The 19018-nt window shown below is 51.9% G+C and overlaps 1 protein-coding gene across 5 annotated transcripts in view; it reads left to right on the top strand.

The window, feature by feature from the left end:
- ASTN2 (astrotactin 2) overlaps nucleotides 1-19018 on the top strand; it is a 323200-nt gene that overhangs the window by 221095 nt on the left and 83087 nt on the right. For all 5 annotated transcript variants that reach the window (XM_039720164.1, XM_039720165.1, XM_039720167.1 and 2 more), the window contains one exon: nucleotides 8870-9135. In XM_039720164.1, the coding sequence (XP_039576098.1) occupies nucleotides 8870-9135 (266 nt within the window). The remainder of the gene's footprint in view (nucleotides 1-8869; nucleotides 9136-19018) is intronic.

Raw genomic sequence — 19018 nt, 5'->3', positions numbered from 1 at the left:
GCCGCGCCGCTCCCGGCGTGCGCCGCGCGCCGCGCGTCACGTGAGCGCGCCCGCGGGGCCTGCCGGGAGGTGTAGTCCGGGCGTGCGGCGGCTGGCGGTGGGATGGGGGGACACCGGGGGACACCGAGGGGACCGCGACACCGGCACGGTGCAGCTCGGTCTGCCGGGCCTGTGCTGCGGATGGCTGTGAAAGGAAAGGTTAAAAGTAATAAAAGGGAAGGAACGTATTTTCGGATTTTTTTGTTGGTTTTTTTTTTGTTTTGTTTTTTTTTTTTTTTTTTTTGGTCTTGTTTTTTATTATTATTTTTTATTTTTGATTACGTGTGGTCTTTTTGTTCCCCTTCCCCTTCCCCTTCCCCTTCCCTTTCCTTCTCCTTTCTCTACTCTTCTTTCCCTTCCTTTTCCATTTCCCTTGCCTTGCATTCCCTTCTCATTTCTTTTCCCATTCCCTTCCCCTTTCCCCCCTCCCCTCTTCCCTTTTTCTCTCCCCTTCCCTTTCCCCGGCAGGACCCTGCGTGTGTGGTGGGTTTTGCATCACCTGCTGAAAACGAGTGTTTCTCGTTTCACACCGTGCCTCGGGGCAGCCCCTGGGCTCCAGGACACAAAGGACTGGTTTTGGGTGCAGCTGTGGGCAGAGGCTGCAGCCTGGCAGTGGCAGCCACAGGCAGGGGTTTGGCCTCTGGCCTATGGCTGGGCCCTGCCCCGTGTTTCCTGAATGTGAAAAACGTCAATCACTTGGGGGCCTTCCTCTGAAAGATTTAGGTGTCCTGTGGCTCCTATCTAGTGCGAGTCCTTTCTTAAACAAATATCTTGCATAGCACAGTTTCTATTTTAACATTATGTTATAACCTAAAACTATATTTACGAAAATTAATACAGCATAACCTTCTAACGTACACATGCAATATTCATTTTAATACTTGCAAAAAGCCAATCATAAAATAGACATTTTTCACACTGAAGCACCGACCCCAATCCCAGCCCCATTTTCGCTTGGACGTCATGAAGCTGCTTTAGGGATGGCAGAGAGACCCCTCTGCTGTGAGCGTGTGGGGCTGAAGGGTGGACTGAGGCCTGCCAGGGCTTGGGGTTCCTCTGGGATCGGGGCAGCCATGGCAGCCGTGTCCTTCACCCCCCGTGCCACAGGCCGCATCTCGTGCTCAGCCCCATGCAGCTGCAGCTCTGGAGGCTCGGCCTGGCAGGAATGCAGTGCCTGGGGAAGAGCAGGCCCTCAGTTTAACCATTTTCCAAAATCCCTCCATGTGGCCTCTCTGCCTGCAGCGCTTTTCCACTGCTCACCTGCTCCGGCCTGCTCCGGCCTGCGCCGAAGGAGGCGCTTGCACAATGCAGCAAGCCTGGCCACCTTCTGCTCTTGGGGGTTTTTCCACTTTGTTTAGAAAAGAATAGTTCATTTGGAAGGGATCTACATCCCTGGAGCTGCAGGGATCAGCAGTGTGGGCAGTGGGTGCACTCAGAGGCAGCAGGAGTACATGCAAAGCCTGGCCAGGGTGGCAGAGTTGCAGAACAAAACAAGTGAGATTTCTTCCTCTCTTTTTTTTTTTTTTTTTTTAAACTGAATCCTCTGTTTCAAGCCCCAGTGGCTCCCTGGGGGTGTTGCTGTGCCCAGGGAGGGGACACAGGGTTCACTCCCAGTTCCTGGCCTCACCAGGGAAATGCTCTTTCAGTCCCTGATACATGGGGAAGAAAAATGGATGTAAACATTGAAAGCAGGGTGGTCTGGCAGATCTTGTGAGGCCACCCACACCTGAAAATGAACAGGGTGAGGAAAAAACAATGGTAGAAATAGGAAATAATCTTTCAATGCATCCTGGGGAGAAAACAAAAGACTCTCTGGATTTAATTAGAGGTGACAATGACCAGCTGATGATGTTATCAATCATGTGTGAGTATGGGGACCCTACATGACAGGAAGGATGGGAAGGTTGTGCAGCCCAGGACCCGGTCACACTGCCAAAGTTCCTTTGTCAAAGCTGTGCTACAGGGGATACTTTTGAAATCCCCTTTTACAGGGGGTTATCAGAGGTCTCTAGGAGCTCTTTTATCCTTAATAAGTTTGTAAATGTCTCATTTGAAGCTGAGGTGAGATCCTGCCTGTCCAGCCTGCAGGCAGAAGAAATGATCTGCCGCCAGGTTGTCTTTGCTGGTGATGCTTCAGGTTTAGCTTTTCTATTTTTCACATTCTGTGTTGCTTCAGTGTCCTGTCCAGTCTCTGTTCTGGGTCAGCCTTCCCAAGGGGATACCTTTGGGATCATCCCCAGGGCAGTGAGGCTGTGGCAGGCCAGGGGTCACATGTGCCGCCAGTCACAAGCATGGTGATGCAGCTCACTGTTCACACCTTGGTGTTGGACATCAGGATTGTGTTTAATTGAGTTTGGTTAATCAGCTGGGAGCAGTGGGCACAGCATCTTCAGGGGGAGGGGGTTTGAGGAGGGGCAGAGGCTGTGTGGATATAAAGGTACTCTTCCCCAGCAACTGTGGTGACAGGACAAAGAGTTTTGAGTACTAATTGAAACAGGGAAATTTAGATTAGATATTGAGAAGTTTTTTTTATTGTGAGGATGGTGGGGCACTGGCACAGGTTGCCCAGGGAAGTTGTGGCTGCTCCATCCCTGGATGTGCTCAGAGCAAGGTTGGATGGGGCTTGGAGGAACATGGTCTAACAGGAGACATCCCATCCCATGGCACGGGCTTGGAACAGGATGATCTTTAAGGTCCACTCTAGTCCCTTCGCATTCTATAAACAGGAGATTAAAAGGGGTCATGGAGCCTCGCTCTCGGGAGTTCATCAAGCACTGACACCCAGGGGATGTTACACATTCTATGTGCCACACTCCCCTCCCTGAGGCTGGGGTGAGGATGGCAGGATGAGATCCTGCAGGTGGCATGGAGGGGTCACGGGGTGAGGGCGGCGGGATGTGGGGGATGGTGTGTATGCCGGGATGGTGTGCCCATGCTGGGATGATGTTCCCAAAGCCGGGATGGCGTTCCCAAAGCCGGGACAGTGTTCCCAAAGCCAGGACAGTGTTCCCAAAGCCGGGACGGTGTGCCCACCCGGGATGGTGTTCCCAAAGCCAGGACAGTGTTCCCAAAGCCGGGACCAAAGCCGGGATGGTGTGCTGCACACCGGGATGGAGTTCCCAAAGCTGGGATGGTGTGCTGCATGCTGGGAAGACGTTCCCAAAGCCGGGGTGGTGTTCCCAAAGTCGGGATGGTGTGCAACATCCTGGGATGATGTTCCCAAAGCCGGGATGGTGTGCCACATCCTGGGATGATGTTCCCAAAGCCAAGATGATGTTCCCAAAGCCCGGGCGGTGTTCCCAAAGCCGGGACGGTGTTCCCAAGCCCGGACGGTGTTCCCAAAGCCGGGACGGTGTTCCCAAGCTCGGACAGTGTTCCCAAAGCCGGACGGTGTTCCCAAAGCCAGGATGGTGTGCCACATCCTGGGATGATGTTCCCAAAGCCAAGACGGTGTTCCCAGAGCTGGGACGGTGTTCCCAAAGCCGGGACGGTGTTCCCAAAGCCGGGCCGGTGTCCCCAAGCCCGGACGGTGTTCCCAAAGCCGGGACGGTGTTCCCAAGCCCGGGCGGTGTGCCGCACGCCGGGATCCCAGCGCCGTCCCGCCGCGGTGCCACGAGAGGGCAGCAGGGCCCCGCGGAGCGGCGCGGCCGGGGCTGCCCCGCGGGAGGGTCCGCGCAGCGCCCGCCGGAGCTCCGCGCCTGCACCCCGCCACCCCCGCCACGCTGAGCGCGTGGGAATGGCATCCCCACCTGGCATCCGTGCCGCGAGTCCCAAAAGTCGCCCAGCGGTTCCTCGGGAGTAATCCCTTGCCCAACTCACGCTGAGCTCCGGGACTGGGGTGTTGGTGGTTGTTTGGTGGTTTGGCTGGGGTGGTGTTTCCCCCTCATCCTAGAATGATTTGGACTGGGAGGGACCTCAAAGCCCATCTCGTTCCACCCCCTGCCATGGGCAGGTTCACCTTCCACCATCCCAGGCTGCTCCCAGCCCTGTCCAGCCTGGCCTTGGGCACTGCCAGGGATCCAGGGGCAGCCACAGCTGCTCTGTGCTCCCTATGCCAGGGCCTGCCCACCCTCATTGGAAAGAATTTTCTTCCTGATATCCCATCTAACCTTGCTCTGTGCCAGCCATTCCTCTTGTCCTGTCCCATCCTTCCCACACACATGGATGGATGTGCCAGACTGACTCCCCTGGACACTGTGTCCACGCCTTCCTCGCAGCCCCACCACTGTTTGCCCATCTCTAACAGTGGGCAGCATTAAATCTGTCCAAGCTCTTCACAGACCTGGTGGCCACTGCAGTGACAACATCTCGGTGCAGGAGAAATTCCCAGGCAAACACATCTATTGATTTTACCTTGCTCTGTGCCAGCCATTCCTCTTGTCCTGTCCCATCCTTCCCACACACATGGATGGATGTGCCAGACTGACTCCCCTGGACACTGTGTCCACGCCTTCCTCGCAGCCCCACCACTGTTTGCCCATCTCTAACACTGGGCAGCATTAAATCTGTCCAAGCTCTTCACAGACCTGGTGGCCACTGCAGTGACAATATCTCAGTGCAGGAGAAATCCCAGGCAAACACATCTATTGATTTCCTTTCTAACTCCCTTTGGATGGATTTGCCAGCAAAAAAAGGGTTGTATTCCACCAGGTGATAAACAGGCAGCCTGTGTCAGTGGGTGTGTCCTGGCCACAAGTCCCCACTGTCCCACCTGTGGTGGCACTAGGTCTGTCCAGTGAAGGCTGCTGATGGGGAAGGTGGACCAGAATTCCCTCTTCCTTGCATAAAATGCAAATCCCAGGTCCTAAATCAAGCCCAGCTGAGCAGCCTGTTGGTGTTGGTGGGGTTAACCTGCTGAGCCTGTAGGAATCCCTACCTGGGTCTGTTCCCACTCTTCTCTCTACAACTCCAGCTGGAGAGCCTTCTCCTGTCCTTGTTCCAAGCATTTCTGCTCTTCAGGAGATATCACATCCTACCCCTGATATAGCTGCATTCTTGTGGCAAGTGGAATGGTTCCCAGTTTTGGGATGACTTGGGGATCTTTTGGAAGAGGTGTTGTATGAAATGCTGAGCCACTAGGAAACCCATCTTCTCCTGGGAGCTCTCAAGACAGGACAGCACTCCAGTACAAATTAGGCATTGTGCTGTTGTTTTTGTTGTAGTAGTGGTGTTACCCTGCTCCCTCATGTCCAGGCACCAGGAGGTGCTGCTGGTAATGCTGGAAGCATTTTCCCACATCAGCAACTGCTGCATCCTGAGCAGGGACCCCTTTGTGCAGGCACACACCTCGTGCTGTGGGCCTGTAAAATCCTGGTGGAGCTCAGAAATGGAGCCAGGCACCCCAGCAGGCAAACATTCCTCTGCACACTCTGTTCTGCTCATCCTCCCTTTCTTACACAAGCCCTGATGCCTGGCATGAGGCTGTTTTTTTTTTTTTTTTGTGGTGGTGGTAGTTGTTTGTTTGTTTGGGGTTTGTTTTTGGTTTTTTTTTTGTTATTTTTTATTTTTTGTTTTGTTTTTTTACAATGTACAGGTTTTTAAATGTTCATCAATGTTTGTGTCTTTTCTGTTGTGCTTTTTTTTTTTTTTTTAAGAAAAAAATCCGAGACAATGCACAAGCGATGTGGAAAGTCTTTGCGTTCCCAGGTTATTGCTGCTGGTGTCTCTGTGGCTCTGAGCTGTACAAACTCACAGAGCTGATGTCTGGGCAAAACGCTATTAAAATGTTGCAGATTCTGCTGGGAAAAAAAGAATTATTTTTTTTTTTTTTTTTTTTTTTTTTTTTGTGGTGGTGGTAGTTGTTTGTTTGTTTGGGGTTTGTTTTTGGGGTTTTTTTTTGTTATTTTTTACATCCATATTTCAGACAAACAAACGAAAACTCCCACAAGTTGTTGTGATGTGTCCAATTGCATCTGAGGCTCTCTGCTCTCTGATGCTGCCAGGGTTCAGCTGAGTTGCCAGCAGTGTTACTGACAGCATGTTCATATTCAGGGGCTGATAAAGGATCCCTGTATCCTCACTGCTGCAGCTGAGTCTCCTCTTCTTCCCAAAAAGGACCTTGGGAGTGTCCTGGCAGCAGTCACCTGCAAAGCTCTTCCCCAGGAGTGAAGCAGAGGCTTTGCAGGAGTGTCCTGGGAGGTTATCCTGTTCTATAGGTAATAAAAACCAGGCTGAGTCTACAAGAGCTGTAAGGCTTCTCTCATTCACTGCTGAGCCCTCTCCTTGCATGCAGGGAGCTGAACAGAGAAGCAAAACTCATGTCAGATGTAGGACAGAGGGAAATTGAGGGACCCCAGTCCCATCTTCTCAGGTTATAGTTGCAATGGCAGGTGCAGGTGTGTGTTTTGGAGGGAAAATGCCTCTCAGATCTGAAAACCTCTTCTGTGAGATGCCCTGAGTGGTGGGAGGGGGATGTGGGTGGGATGAGAGGGAAGTTCTGTGTCCAGCAAGGAAACCTCCAGCTTTCTAGGGATGAGGTACCCGAGCAAGCAGATGAGGAGCATCTCCTCCTCACTGCCTCTCTCTGGCTCTGGAGGAGCTGGCTTACAAGCAGTCTGTGCTGCTGGTGCTCCCAGATGGGTTCCAATAGCAGAAATGGGAGATTATTTTGTTAGGGCTGTGTGCAAGCACCTCAAACACATCCCACAAAAAGCTACGAGGAACTGCCATCCAGTGCTGATGCCATCTAAGTGTTTGGATAAGAGCTGGCAATTTGACAATGAAGCCAGTTTCCCTCTGCTAACCTACATCCTATTTCATTTTCCTCCTTTGGAGTTGTACCCAGAGCCCTCATACAAGGGAACACCAGGGATCTTTGTCAGTCTGCAAAGGAATCCTTTTCCCCAGTGCAGCAGGGATCTGTTCTAAAGAGGATTAACTGCAGACAGCCAATTCCACCTCAGCCATGGAGCCTGCTCTGCTCACAGGTCTGCCATGAATCACCGAGCTTCGTGGTTAATCTGTCACTAAGCCCATGGCTGCTGGGGAAGTGCAGCTGTTCTGCTCACAGTTTTCTACCTTACCTCATTTTCAGAACTCTGGGCCTTCCCCTGTGCAGCTCCACCTGAGCACTGCTGCTCCTGAAATGGCTTTGTCCCCACTGGTTGGATTATAGTGATCTATAATTCTTAGCTATAAGGCCAGTAATTCAGAAGGAAGGTTTGATATCCCGTTGCCAGTCATAAGATAACTGATTCCACTGTCTTTTCAGTGTTCATGTCCTCCTTAAAGCATGGGTCCAAAACTTCCTTCTCCATGAAGGATTTTTAAAGCTGCTTCAGCTCTGGTGAAGAAGCTTTGCAGCCCAGAAGTTTAATTATCTCCTTTCTCTTCTACACATACTTTAGTAGTGATGTTAGAAGATGCTACTCTTATTGACAAATGAGAGGAGGCTCATGGTATCCTCCTATAAATTCCTTCTTTTTCTGCTACCCTGTTTTTCAAGGCATCATGGCTTTCCCTTATGAGACTTGGAGTTGCCTGGAGCTGATCTTCTAGAAAATAATCTATCCAAGAAGCAGCTGCAACCTCTGTTTCCCATGTCTGTGTACACCAGCGTCTCCCTAGATGTTGAAACATCTCCCTACAACCTCCTTTTAATTTATCTGAGCAACTGCTCCCCTTTTATTCCACTAAAACATGGGTTGGTTGGAATTTGCTCCTTCTCCCCGTGACAGCTTTGATCCTGTGCACAGAAGTGTTCCCTGACAGCCAGACAGCAGGGAAGGGCTGTCCCTACCCTCGAGGGCTCTGGGAGTCATGAATGAATGCTGTTTACTTGTATTTCCAAATGGCTTGTGCCTTGCCAGATCAGCTGCATGTCACTGCAAGCCGAGCGTGCTGAGACAGCCCTTGCTCCTCTTCCGCTCCTCTCAGGACTGGGAATTTGTTGCTAGAGGCAACAGCCATAAGATGAAGAAAGCCTTTTCTTCTGCAGGTCTGTCACCAGGTTATAAAAGTTGGGCCTTCTTGGTTCAATCCAGGTATAGACAAAGAATTTAAGTGGAAGTGCACAGGGCAGACATTGGAGTCGTGTCTCCTTTGCTCAGGTGTGATACTTCCCTTGGCCTTGGCAAGTTTTTGGACAAACACAGAACAAGGTAAAGGTTCTCCAAGTTTATTGTCTTGTGCTTAAGACCACCAGGAGGTTTCCCAGTGGGTTTCAAAGGCCTGAATGTTTCCTAAAAGCAGTGCTGGCGGTTTGGTTTTTGTAATGTCTCCATCTATTCTCCAAGCAGTGAGTTTGTTCTCATACCTGTCTTTCCCCACTGCCAAAGGGCTCCATCCCTCCATGTAGTCCTTTTGCAGCCTCTTTGGATCCATTTCAGTGCCCTGGATAATGTGTTACCCACAAGAGTGACCAGAGGACGACAAGGACTAGAGGGGGCTGGTGTTAGGGTGGGGATAAAGGGCATTCAGATTGTTGGCCTGGTCCCTTTGGGGATTTTTCTCTTTGGCAGGGAAGGTACACTGTGGTGATTTTGTCTTATTTGGAGCACAGAAAGTGGGTATGCAAGTTAGAAAAAAGAAGAACGTGAGTTGGAAAAGAGAAAATCAGTTTTGTCAGTTTAGATCTGAGAGAGGACTGAGTGAGGTCACAGAGGTGGGGCTGGACTGAGTGCTTGTCTGGGAAAGCTCACACTTCCAAGGAGTGACCTGCAAGTCCCGTTTTTCTCCTTCTCTCCTTGACCTTTCTTTTTTTCCTGCTCCCACCTGGCCTACACCTTCAGCAGCTGCATTAATCCTGGCTGCAGCACAGTTTGGCTTTGGGAAGAGTCCTGAGCTGAGCTTTCTTTAACACTGTTTGGTTTCTTCCCTCTCCTTAACCCAGAAACAACTGAGCTTGGGAACAAGAAGGAGCTGAAATCCATGCCCTTCATCACGTACCTGTCAGGCCTGCTGACAGCTCAGATGCTGTCAGACGACCACCTCATCTCGGGCGTGGAGATTCACTGCGAGGAGAAGGGGCGCTGCCCCTCCACCTGCCACCTGTGCCGACGGCCCGGCAAGGAGCAGCTCAGCCCGACCCCGGTTCTGCTGGAGATCAACAGGGTGGTGCCTCTGTACGCTCTGATCCAGGACAACGACACCAGGGAGGTGAGTGATGGGCCAGCCCCACTCTGTGGCCTCACTCAGTCCCCTGTCAGATCCCCTCCTGCAGGTTCCCTGGAGCGAGGGGGGTGTTTTGGTGTTTTCATGTGTGGGATGGTGTCAGGGATGGAGCTGGCAGGTCCTGCTGCCCACAGCCCTCTCAGACCTGCATTTCCCTGCCTTCAATAGGTTCAAGGCACTGCCAAGGCCATGGTCATTCCCAGTGTCCATGCTGGTGTGCAGGATGTGTCCCGTGGTGAGGTCTCAGGAGCCAAGCACCAGCTCAGTCCCTCACTCCTGGCTCCAAGGTCTAGGACATATCTGTATGGGAGGTGGCCAAAGTCCTCCAGGGCTCCAGCCTGGCTTTGCAAAGGTGCAGAGGGAGGGAAGAACCATCCCCTTGGGGCAGTCCCACAGCCACAGGAGGTCCCTGTTACTCCAGGAGAGACCAGCCAGGCTGGAGGTCACCGGTCCCTGGGGTTGGGCTCCTGCAAGAGCTTCAGTGTTAATCCTGTGGAGATTGAGTTCCCACTTTCTCAGTTCACTGCCACTCCCACCCCCCTCTGCAGCCCTCTGACCCCAATCTCAAGCCCAGAAATGACAGACCTGCTTAAAGTCACTTGTTGGCACTGAGTCTGTACCTGATTAGGATGTCTCCAGTGAGGCAGCATGCAGCAGCTGTGGGTGGGCTGCAGAGGGCTTCAGGTCAGGAAACAATCCTGGCACGTGGAGGTGTGAGCACCAGGAATGATGCTTCATCCTCTTCTCACATTCATGGGGAGAAGAGTCCTCGTGCTTCTCCCGGTACCCAAATTTCTGGGTGCTGTCTGTGGGGAGTTATTCCTTGCTTACCTCTTGATCTGGTTCCTGCTTTCCCATCTATCAGCCCTCTTGGTCCTTGCATGAAGCCATGCCTGACTTCCTCACCTCAGTTTTCCTCTCTTTCTGGGTCTTTTCCTCAAGCTCCCTTTCTCCCACTGTGTTTCCTTCCTGTATTCTTTCCCCCCATGCCTGCTCTTCCCGCTGGGCAGTTCTTGTGCAGAGGTTGGGTTGGCCTGCTGTTGTCAGCATGTCCAGGGCAGTGCTGGCATGAGGCACTGCAGGTACAGCAGAGCAGTGGGACAGCTGGTTTCCTTCAGGCAAGAAAGATGTGCTTCCCAGCAGCAATCTGCCAGAAGACATTCTTGTAGGGATACAAGAGGTAGGTTAGCCAGCAGGGAGGGGATAACAGTGAGGAGCCCAGCAGGATCTGCAGGATTTCCATGGACTTTGCTCACCACCAGGTCCCCTGCATTGCCCTGTGCCCAGGTGACAATGCCACCCTGCCTCTCTGGGCCTGGCTGCAAACCCCCCCTTCTTCCTCCTCCTCATCTTCCTCCTCACCTGTTCCCCCCATCCTACCAACACTGCTGGGCTCGCTTGGGGCACCTCCTTGTCCTGAGGAGCTGTAGTCTGTTCCACCAGCAGCCTCCCTTCCTCCCTCCTTCCCTCCCTCCCTCCCCGGCTCCCCTGGCCCCATCAGCTGCAGCTGGAGCTCAGCCCGCATTGTGCTTGCTGCTGAGGCGCTGGGGAAAGCAGCAAACAAACAAAACCCCAACCACGCCAGAGACACCCCAGCAGTATTCCCTGGGGTTGTGCTCCCTGCATCTCTCCTCCTCTTCCTCTTCCACCTGCTCGCCCAGGGGTGGAGGGGCATGCCCTGGGAGCCTGTCCCTGTGTGAGGTGCTGTGTGTGTGTCTCCCCTCACCCCAAGGAGCTGTGCAAGGGCAGGGCTGGGATAAGAGGTGACAGGGTCAGGGCTCTGGGCAGCTGCAGGGAGGAGGAGGATGCTGCCAGAGCAGGCACTAAGGAGCTGGCAGTGAGCAGCACGTGCCAGGACAGGTCACTTTGTGCCATCCACAGGTGCTGGGGTGGGCAGCAGGTGGGATCATGCTGTCTTGTCTTACCACCCCCCTCCTTAGCTGGGTCTGGTTGTTTCAGCTGTAAGCTTCTCTTGACAGTAGACCCTTGCATCTCTTCCTCCCTACAACCATCCCAGACCATTCCCATCCTTGCTCCAGCAGGACACAAAGCAGTGTTTTCTGCCTTCCCTGCACCTATTTCTTAGTCACTCCCGTTTTCTCTGCATGAATCCCTTGTGTTGCATCAGCTCCATCACTTTCCCCTTCTTGCTCACTTCTGATGGGCTGTCCTGCTCCCTCCATCCCTTCACTCCAGCTTGTCTCTCCCCCTTGTCTCCACCAGCCTCTCTCCTGCAGGATTTTTTCTCGCTCCCTCTCCCTCTCCTTCTCTTGCTGTCCTTGGCACCACAAGCAGGGACAAATCCTGGTTCCTGAAGGCTGAAATCCACCACTGCTGAGGAACTTGCTGCCACCTCAGCACAAACCTTGGTTCTCCACACTGGAGGTTTTTCCAGGCAGCCTGGGCTGGGCAGAGCTGTAGCTTTCGTCTCTGGAGGAAGTGGAGCTCGTGGGGGCCGTGTCCCTATCCTGGAGAGGATGGTTTGGTGTGGGGTTAGCGCTGCCTCTGTGGAAAGGTGTCCCCATCCTCTTGTGGCACCATGTGCTCGAGCACGATGGATATTCATGGAGGGCTGGGGCATTGTCTCTCCCTCAGCTTCTCCTGTGAGCAGGGAGGGTTACCATGAAAGGGAAAGGGATTTAGGGGTGGAAAGGAGCTGCCACCACCACGGGGACATCAGCCTGTCAACCAAGAGCCAGAACACCACCAAGTTTAATCTGTGACTGTACTCTGAACTGAGAGGCTCCGACAGGTTGTGTCCCACCAGGAGCATCTCATGTATCATCTGGATGATGAAATACCACTTTCAGCACCAAACAGAGGCCAGGGGTGTGCCAGGCACTGCAGAGTGGTGTTCTCCTGTGCCATAAATAGGATTTTCACCTGCCTGGGCTGAGCCAAGCCCAGCATCTCCAATCCTGAGTGCTCCATTGCCTGGTTTTCTCCCTTCATGGAGACGATTCTCAATCAATACAGTGAGTGCTGACCTTAGAGGAGCTGCAGGCACATCCCAGCTCCTGTAGTGTTAAAAAAACCCAATAATTGTAAACACTCTTTACATATGTGTCCACAAAGACAATGCTGTACAGACAGATAACAAGGTCATTAGCAAGGTGATATTGACTTCTAGAAACTTGACTGAAAGTTTTCCCGTATAAGCTGAGCAGCAAAGATGAAGCAAAACACAGGTAAAGACATTTTGACCTCTTCAGCATGTGTATGTTTTTAATAGGTTTGTCTTTTCATCTGCCTTAGTGCAGTGAGTTATGAACTTTTCAAAATTTACAGCTACAGCCCTGTCCAAGGCCGTGTTCTCGGTTGCTGATGACCTTGCCAGACTCTTAAATGCTGGGGTTTCAGTTTCCATGCTGGGTGTCTGCTGTGGACTGATTTGTGGTATTTCTTTGTGTGCATGTCTGATTTCAGCTAAAACTGACCATTTCCAAGCAGGAGATGAGGTGAAAATATATTACTTTGCCCATGTGAAATGAGTTTAAAAACTCTTTATTTCCATGTCAGTGGGAATTGCTGTTTTCTTCTTGCTTTGAAGCAAGGGCCTGAAATGTAAAGGGCTCCAGGAGTTTTGCCTTTTGCTATCCAGGGAGAATTTGTCCAGAGGAAATGTCCTCAAGGTAACTCTCAGCTCTGTGTGATCTGCCCTCCCAGCCCAGCTCCAGCACGACTCCTGCTCCCAGCAGTGGGGAGAAACAATCTTAGTATGAGAAAAAGTATCAGGGCCCTCTTTTCCTTCTTATATGCAGTGAGAACTATGCACTGAGAGCCTGCTAGGAGTTTCTTTGTTTCCCCCTGTGGTTTAATAGTGTTGGCCGAAGAATTTGCACCATCACTGGTCACTGCAGCCTGGCTGGGGACTGTGGCAGTGCTGCAGCTTGCCAGGGTGAAGATGTTTTTGGAGGGTCTAGCAGCTCTTGAAGGATTTTGTTAAATGTCTTTTCTGGTGTGGCTGTGGGTGGCAGGTTTGACAGGAAGGACTCTTGCTGGAGCAGAGGCAGTGCTGGAGTCCCCCCTGCACCAGTCCCGGTCACCTGGTGAGATCCAGCTGATCCAATTCTACAGGACCAGTGCTGTCACAGCTCCAGTGCTCTCAGTCTGAGTGCTCACAGTGGGACTTCCAAAGGTGTAAAGAGACAAAGAAGCTGTGACCTTGGCTGTCATCTCCCAGGGACTTCTCTGGAGCTCTTTGAATCCTGCATCAGTTTTGATCAATACCAGCATCTCTCTTCTGCTTCCTTTGTGCTCTGCAGCAGTGCAGACATCACAGTGGTCCCTCCACATGGAGCTGGAGGAGATTCTCCACTGCAAGGCTGTGGAGAAAACCTCCACCTGTGTCAGTGGCTGGCCATGCCCAACAGCAAAGAGCTTCTCTCTGTGATGGGGCTTTCTGCTGGCAAAATGCTCTCAGCACCTCAAGGGCTGGATGCTGTTCTGTGTATGTGGTGGGAGAGAAGAGAGAGGTGGTGACCCCAGGTGCTTTCACTTTGGGGAACATCCTAGAGTCAAAGAGAAGAGCTGCTCCTCACCCCATTTATAGTCCTCCTAGGTTATGGTGACTTTCCTCCTCCACCTTAAACATAGTTCTGCCAGCCCTCTCCCCATAGGGTGGGCACCATGTTTCTTACTGCCCAGCACAGCCCTGGAGTGCACCCAGAGGCACAGACTGAGAGTGAGAGCAGAGGTGTGCATGATCTGCAAACGTCCTTGTCCCTCACAGGAAGGCAGGGAACACCCTGCTTCCCCCATCCCCTCCCAGGAGCATCCTTGACAGGGATGCACATGTGTGTGTCCAGAGCCACGGGGCAACTGTGGCCAGTGGAAGGGAGAAAAGGCAAGGTATGCTGGGCAGTGTGGTCCCTCCTGTTTGTGATCTGTTCATTTTTCCCCAAAAAAACCCTGCAAAAAGCTTCTGTGGAGCAGCTCAGCCAGCTGCAGAAATGCTTAGAGGGTGGTGTGGTGAGGGGGGTGTGGAGAAGGGAGGCAGGAGAGATCAATCTCGCTCCTTCTGGGATATGGACTCAAACTCCTGCTGTGTGTATTTAAGGAGACAAATGGATGTGGAGCCTGGATTTTTAGGAGACCCCTAGGACCTTGCTTTAATTCGAAAATTGAGTAATCTCAGCATTTGCTGCAGCCATGGCCTCCTCACGGCACACATGGCCCAGCCCATGGTGTGGGGGCTTGCTGGGGGGCATGTCCCTGTGCTGCTGGTCCCACTGGCCTCAGCAGGAGCCCAGAGCATGCCTGGGACCCTGGCAGGGCTCTTGGAGACAGCTTCTTCACGTGCTGGCACTCACCAGCTTGGATGACTAGTGAGGCTGGAGCAAAATTCCCCATTTTTTCCCCCACTCCTTGCCCAGGAGCCATCTCCTGCAGAGCAGAGCAGAGCATGGCCACCACTGTCCAGTGTCCCCAGGCTGGCAGGGTGTTTTTAGCCAGGGTGAAAGGTGTCCCTGAAGCCATGGGCCCAATCCAGCACCGATGGCAGAGCTGCAGGAGGACACACAGCTCCCCCAAAGCAGCCCCTGAAGGCTCGGGAACACAGAGCCAGGGATTTCTTCTTCCACTGCCAAAGCTGGCAGGGAGCCTGGGCCAGAGGGGACAGTGTTCTTGTGGTCAAGGTGAGTTTTTTTGCTTGGTCTGGGGTGTGTTTCTTTTTATTTGTTGTTGTTTTGTTTGAATACCTGCTAACTGGCCCTTGTCCTCCTCCTCTGGCCCTGGAGCATCATGCTGCAGCTCCAGCCCCATCCAGTTCGCCTCTCCAGGGGAAGAATGGCTGCATTGTCATGCCTGGCACGGGCTATAATGGGGAGCTTTGTGCCGAGGTGTGAGAGGAGCCGGCTCCCCGGGAGGGCTCGCTGCAGCGCACAGGGCTCTGATTTCCCGGTTTTTACAGTGTCCTCTGCCGCTCCCCGGGACCCTGTTATTCTGTAAATAACAGAAACCAGGATGCTGCCCGCCCTGGGTCCCTCCCAGCACCCTGACCTTTCCAGCAGACCACTGATGTCCCTTTCCAGGATGAAGTGCTGGTGATGCTGCTCCCGGGGGAGAGGCAGCCAGAGGCAGGGAGGGTGTGAACACCGCAGGATGGGATCACCTGCCGACAGCAAAACTCCATCCTCCTTTTCTGTGAACCTGGAGCAGCAAAACTCCATCCTCCTTTGCTGTGAACCTGGAGCAGCAGAAGTTCATCCTCCTTTGCTGTGTGTGAACTTAGAGCAGCAAAACTTCATCCTCCTTTTCTGTGAACCTGGAGTAGCAAAACTCCATCCTCTTTTTCTGTGAACCTGCAGTAGCAAAGCTCCATCCTCCTTTGAAGCTGGCCTTTCAGACACAAACTGCATGATGCTGGAAAGACTCTCTGGCCTGGGAAATCCTTAGCTTTCTTCCCCCCCCTTTTTTTTGTTTGTTGTTGTTGGGTTTTTTTTTTGGTTTTTTTTTTGTCGTGTGTTTTTTGTTTGTTTTTTTTTTTTTTTTTTACAGCAAAACTTCATCCTCCTTTGCTGTGAACCTGGAGCAGCAAAAGTTCATCCTCCTTTGCTGTGTGTGAACTTAGAGCAGCAAAACTTCATCCTCCTTTTCTGTGAACCTGGAGCAGCAAAACTCCATCCTCCTTTGCTGTGAACCTGGAGCAGCAGAAGTTCATCCTCCTTTGCTGTGTGTGAACTTAGAGCAGCAAAACTTCATCCTCCTTTTCTGTGAACCTGGAGTAGCAAAACTCCATCCTCTTTTTCTGTGAACCTGCAGTAGCAAAGCTTCATCCTCCTTTGCTGTGAACCTGGCCTTTCAGACACAAACTGCATGATGCTGGAAAGACTCTCTGGCCTGGGAAATCCTTAGCTTTCTTCCCCCCCCTTTTTTTTGTTTGTTGTTGTTGGGTTTTTTTTTTGGTTTTTTTTTTTTCGGGAGTTTTTTTTTTCCGGGAAAATCCTTGCTTTTTTTCCCCCCTTTTTTTTTTTTTGGGGGTTTTTTTTTTTTTTTTTTTTGTCGTTTGTTTTTGTTTTTGTTTTTCTTCCCCACTTCCAGAGATGTCTAAGCTAAGGAGTGGCATTTACCTCCTGTGAACAGCAATGAGCATTGCTGGAAGGGCATGGAAGGCTTTTCCTCCAGCCACCCTGCCATCATGGTAGTGTCCTGTTGAGGCTGTGAAAGCCCTTCTTGAGCCTCCATTCTCCTCCAGTGTCCCCTGCCTGTGCGTGAGGGAAGGTGGTGGTGTGCAGGTCCCATCTCCATCCTGCCAACAGGAAAGGACAGGATGTGTGTGTTTGCTGCCATGTCCCTGGACATGGAATGGAGCCTGTCCACTGACTCAACCTTCTTCCACACTTCCTTCTCTCCTTCTGCACTGAGAAGAACAAAAAAGCAAACAGAGATTGGGAAATCAGTGCAAAATCTGAAATGAAGCTAAGTTCCAGTTTCCAGCTAATCTCCTTTATCTGCAGCCCATCTTGTCAAGCCTACATGTTCACCTGTGATTTTTTTTATCTCCCTGTATTTCCTTTTTAATTTTTCCAAAAACAGAGACTGCATCCTAGACTCAGCGAGACAGATTTCCATGTCACTGTCATCCATGGAGAAGGCCAAATATTCACAGACAAGCACCTAACACATGCCCTTTCCAGTATCCCATCTGCAAGCACCAGCCCTGTGGTGTGTGCTGAGTCCTGAAAATGCTGATCTGAAAGGTTCCTTCATGTCCTATCACTTTCCTCTCCTGGGATGTCAACAGACAAGCCACAGTTAGAAATAACTTAATGCTTCTCCCTCCATCAGCCAGGTCTAACAGAGGACAAAGGAAGTGTTCTTCTCTATTCTGTTGCAGTGTCTCAGCTATAAAATGGGGCCAAATGGCCTCCCCCTGAGCACAAATAACAACAGGAGAAAGATCCATATGCAATCGAGTGTAGGATAAATGTGCTTAGCTGATCGTTTGTTTCCCTAATATTTTTTTTATGAATAGGCTTAGCTTATGGTAAGATGGGACTTTATGGTCCTGTAAGTCTTGCTTGTGTCAAAACAAATGAACTAGCCATCCTAGGGGGGAACTATCAATCCAATATATGTGTGTGCATGGGTGTGGGAAATCAGACCTATTATACCTTTAAGAGCAAATTAGATGCTGTTCCTATGATTCATAAAGCTATATATCTAATGGCATGACTCGTCATCTAGAAAATAAACGTTTCGAGCCAGTTTCTCATCTCATAAATTTCCCCTCTGGCACCGAAGGACATAAACTAAATGGGCTGACTCACAGGGAAACAATACAATTTGGATACTTTTAAATGAGAGATAAAATTTCCTTAGGGCACAGAGGGGTGTTGGGGTCCCGGGGAGTGGTTGGCAAGCAGAGGACAGTACACTGGGGGCTACTGCCATTCCCATGGGATCAATCACTCCTGGGGAGCCCTTCATGATTCCAGACCCTCTTGGGCCTGTGAAAACATGACCACCATGATGAAGAATCCAAAATGGAAGTGGTCATGTTTGAGATGGACTCGTGTAGGTGCTGTCTCCTGGCAGGGAGGAGCCCTCACTGCACGCTCTGAGCATGGCAGGGAAGGACAGGAGGTGTGGAGAGCCCAGCCCAAGGCAGGAGGAGAAGGTGGCTCTCAGCCAGCAGAGATCAGGAAGGTCCCTGTGAATTCATTCCCTCCTGAAGCTATCCCAAAGCCTGCAGCTTCCCATGGGATGGATCTCGGCACCTTTGCTGCATCCTTGTCCATCCCTCTTGATCCTCCTGTGCCACTGGGGTCCTTGTTTGGGTAGCAGCTGCCATTCCCTTCTTCTTTGTGATCTTACCCATTTCTGCTCCCCATCAATTTGCTCTTGATCCTTCCCCACTCCTCAACACGCATCCCCAGCATCAACGGGAAAATCCCAGGAGCCGCTGTCTCAAAATTCCACTGGAAAGCAAGAGAATCCCAGAATCACTGGGGTTGCAAAAGATCTCCAGTACTGAATCCAACCTTTAACCAATCACCCCTTGTCACACCACAGCACTAGTGCCTCATTCAGTTGTTACTTGAACACCTCCAGGGATAGGGACTTCACCACTTACTTGAGCATCCCCTTCCAATGCTTGACCACCCTTTCCATGGAGAAATTCCTCCTGATGTCCACCCTGAGCCTCCCCTGGCCCAGCCTGAGGCCGTTCCCTCTCCTCCTGTCCCTGTTCCCTGGAGCACAGCCCGACCCCCCTGGCTGTCCCCTCCTGTCAGGAGTTGTGCAGAGCCACAAGGTCCCCTCTGAGCCTCCTTTTCTCCAGGCTGAGCCCCTTTCCCAGCTCCCTCAGCCTCTCCTGGGGCTCCAGCCCCTTCCCCAGCTCCGTTCCCTTCTCTGAACACACTCCAGCCCCTCAAGGTCTTTCTTGTCATGAGTGGCCCAGAACTGGGCTCAGCACCCACGGTGTAGCCTCACCTATTCCTAGCACTGAGGAACAATGCAGGGACAAACCCTGGCTGCCTGGCTCTCCCAGCCTGTCCCTGACATGAGTCAGGACAGAGGCAGGAGCCGTCAGGGGTGGTCATGCTCCCAGTAACCTGGTTAGGGGGTGGAGGTGTGCTCGCCATAATGAGCACAGCATCCATCCCCTAACCTCGTTTGTGTGAAGGGTGACACAAGGCAGATGACAGCTGGGCACCTGAAGGATCTAATTAAAACCTATTCAGGGCTGGGCAGAGCAAGGGGGATTGCTCATGCAGCTGGTGCTTAACAGCAGGAAAAAGGAAAAACAAGGAATTGATTACTGGATTTACTAAAGGGCATGGATGGGGTGGGTGGGGTTTCTTCCCTAAGTCGGGGATGTGCAGGGAGGAGCTGGGTTAGGGGACAGAGAGGGGGTGTGCAGAGT

The sequence above is a fragment of the Passer montanus genome, unplaced genomic scaffold, assembly GCF_014805655.1.
Source record: "Passer montanus isolate IOZ18808 unplaced genomic scaffold, ASM1480565v1 scaffold43, whole genome shotgun sequence".
NCBI classification, from domain to species: Eukaryota; Metazoa; Chordata; class Aves; order Passeriformes; family Passeridae; genus Passer; species Passer montanus.
Note: the sequence above shows the minus strand (reverse complement) of the source record. Positions and strands in the feature narration are given on the sequence as shown.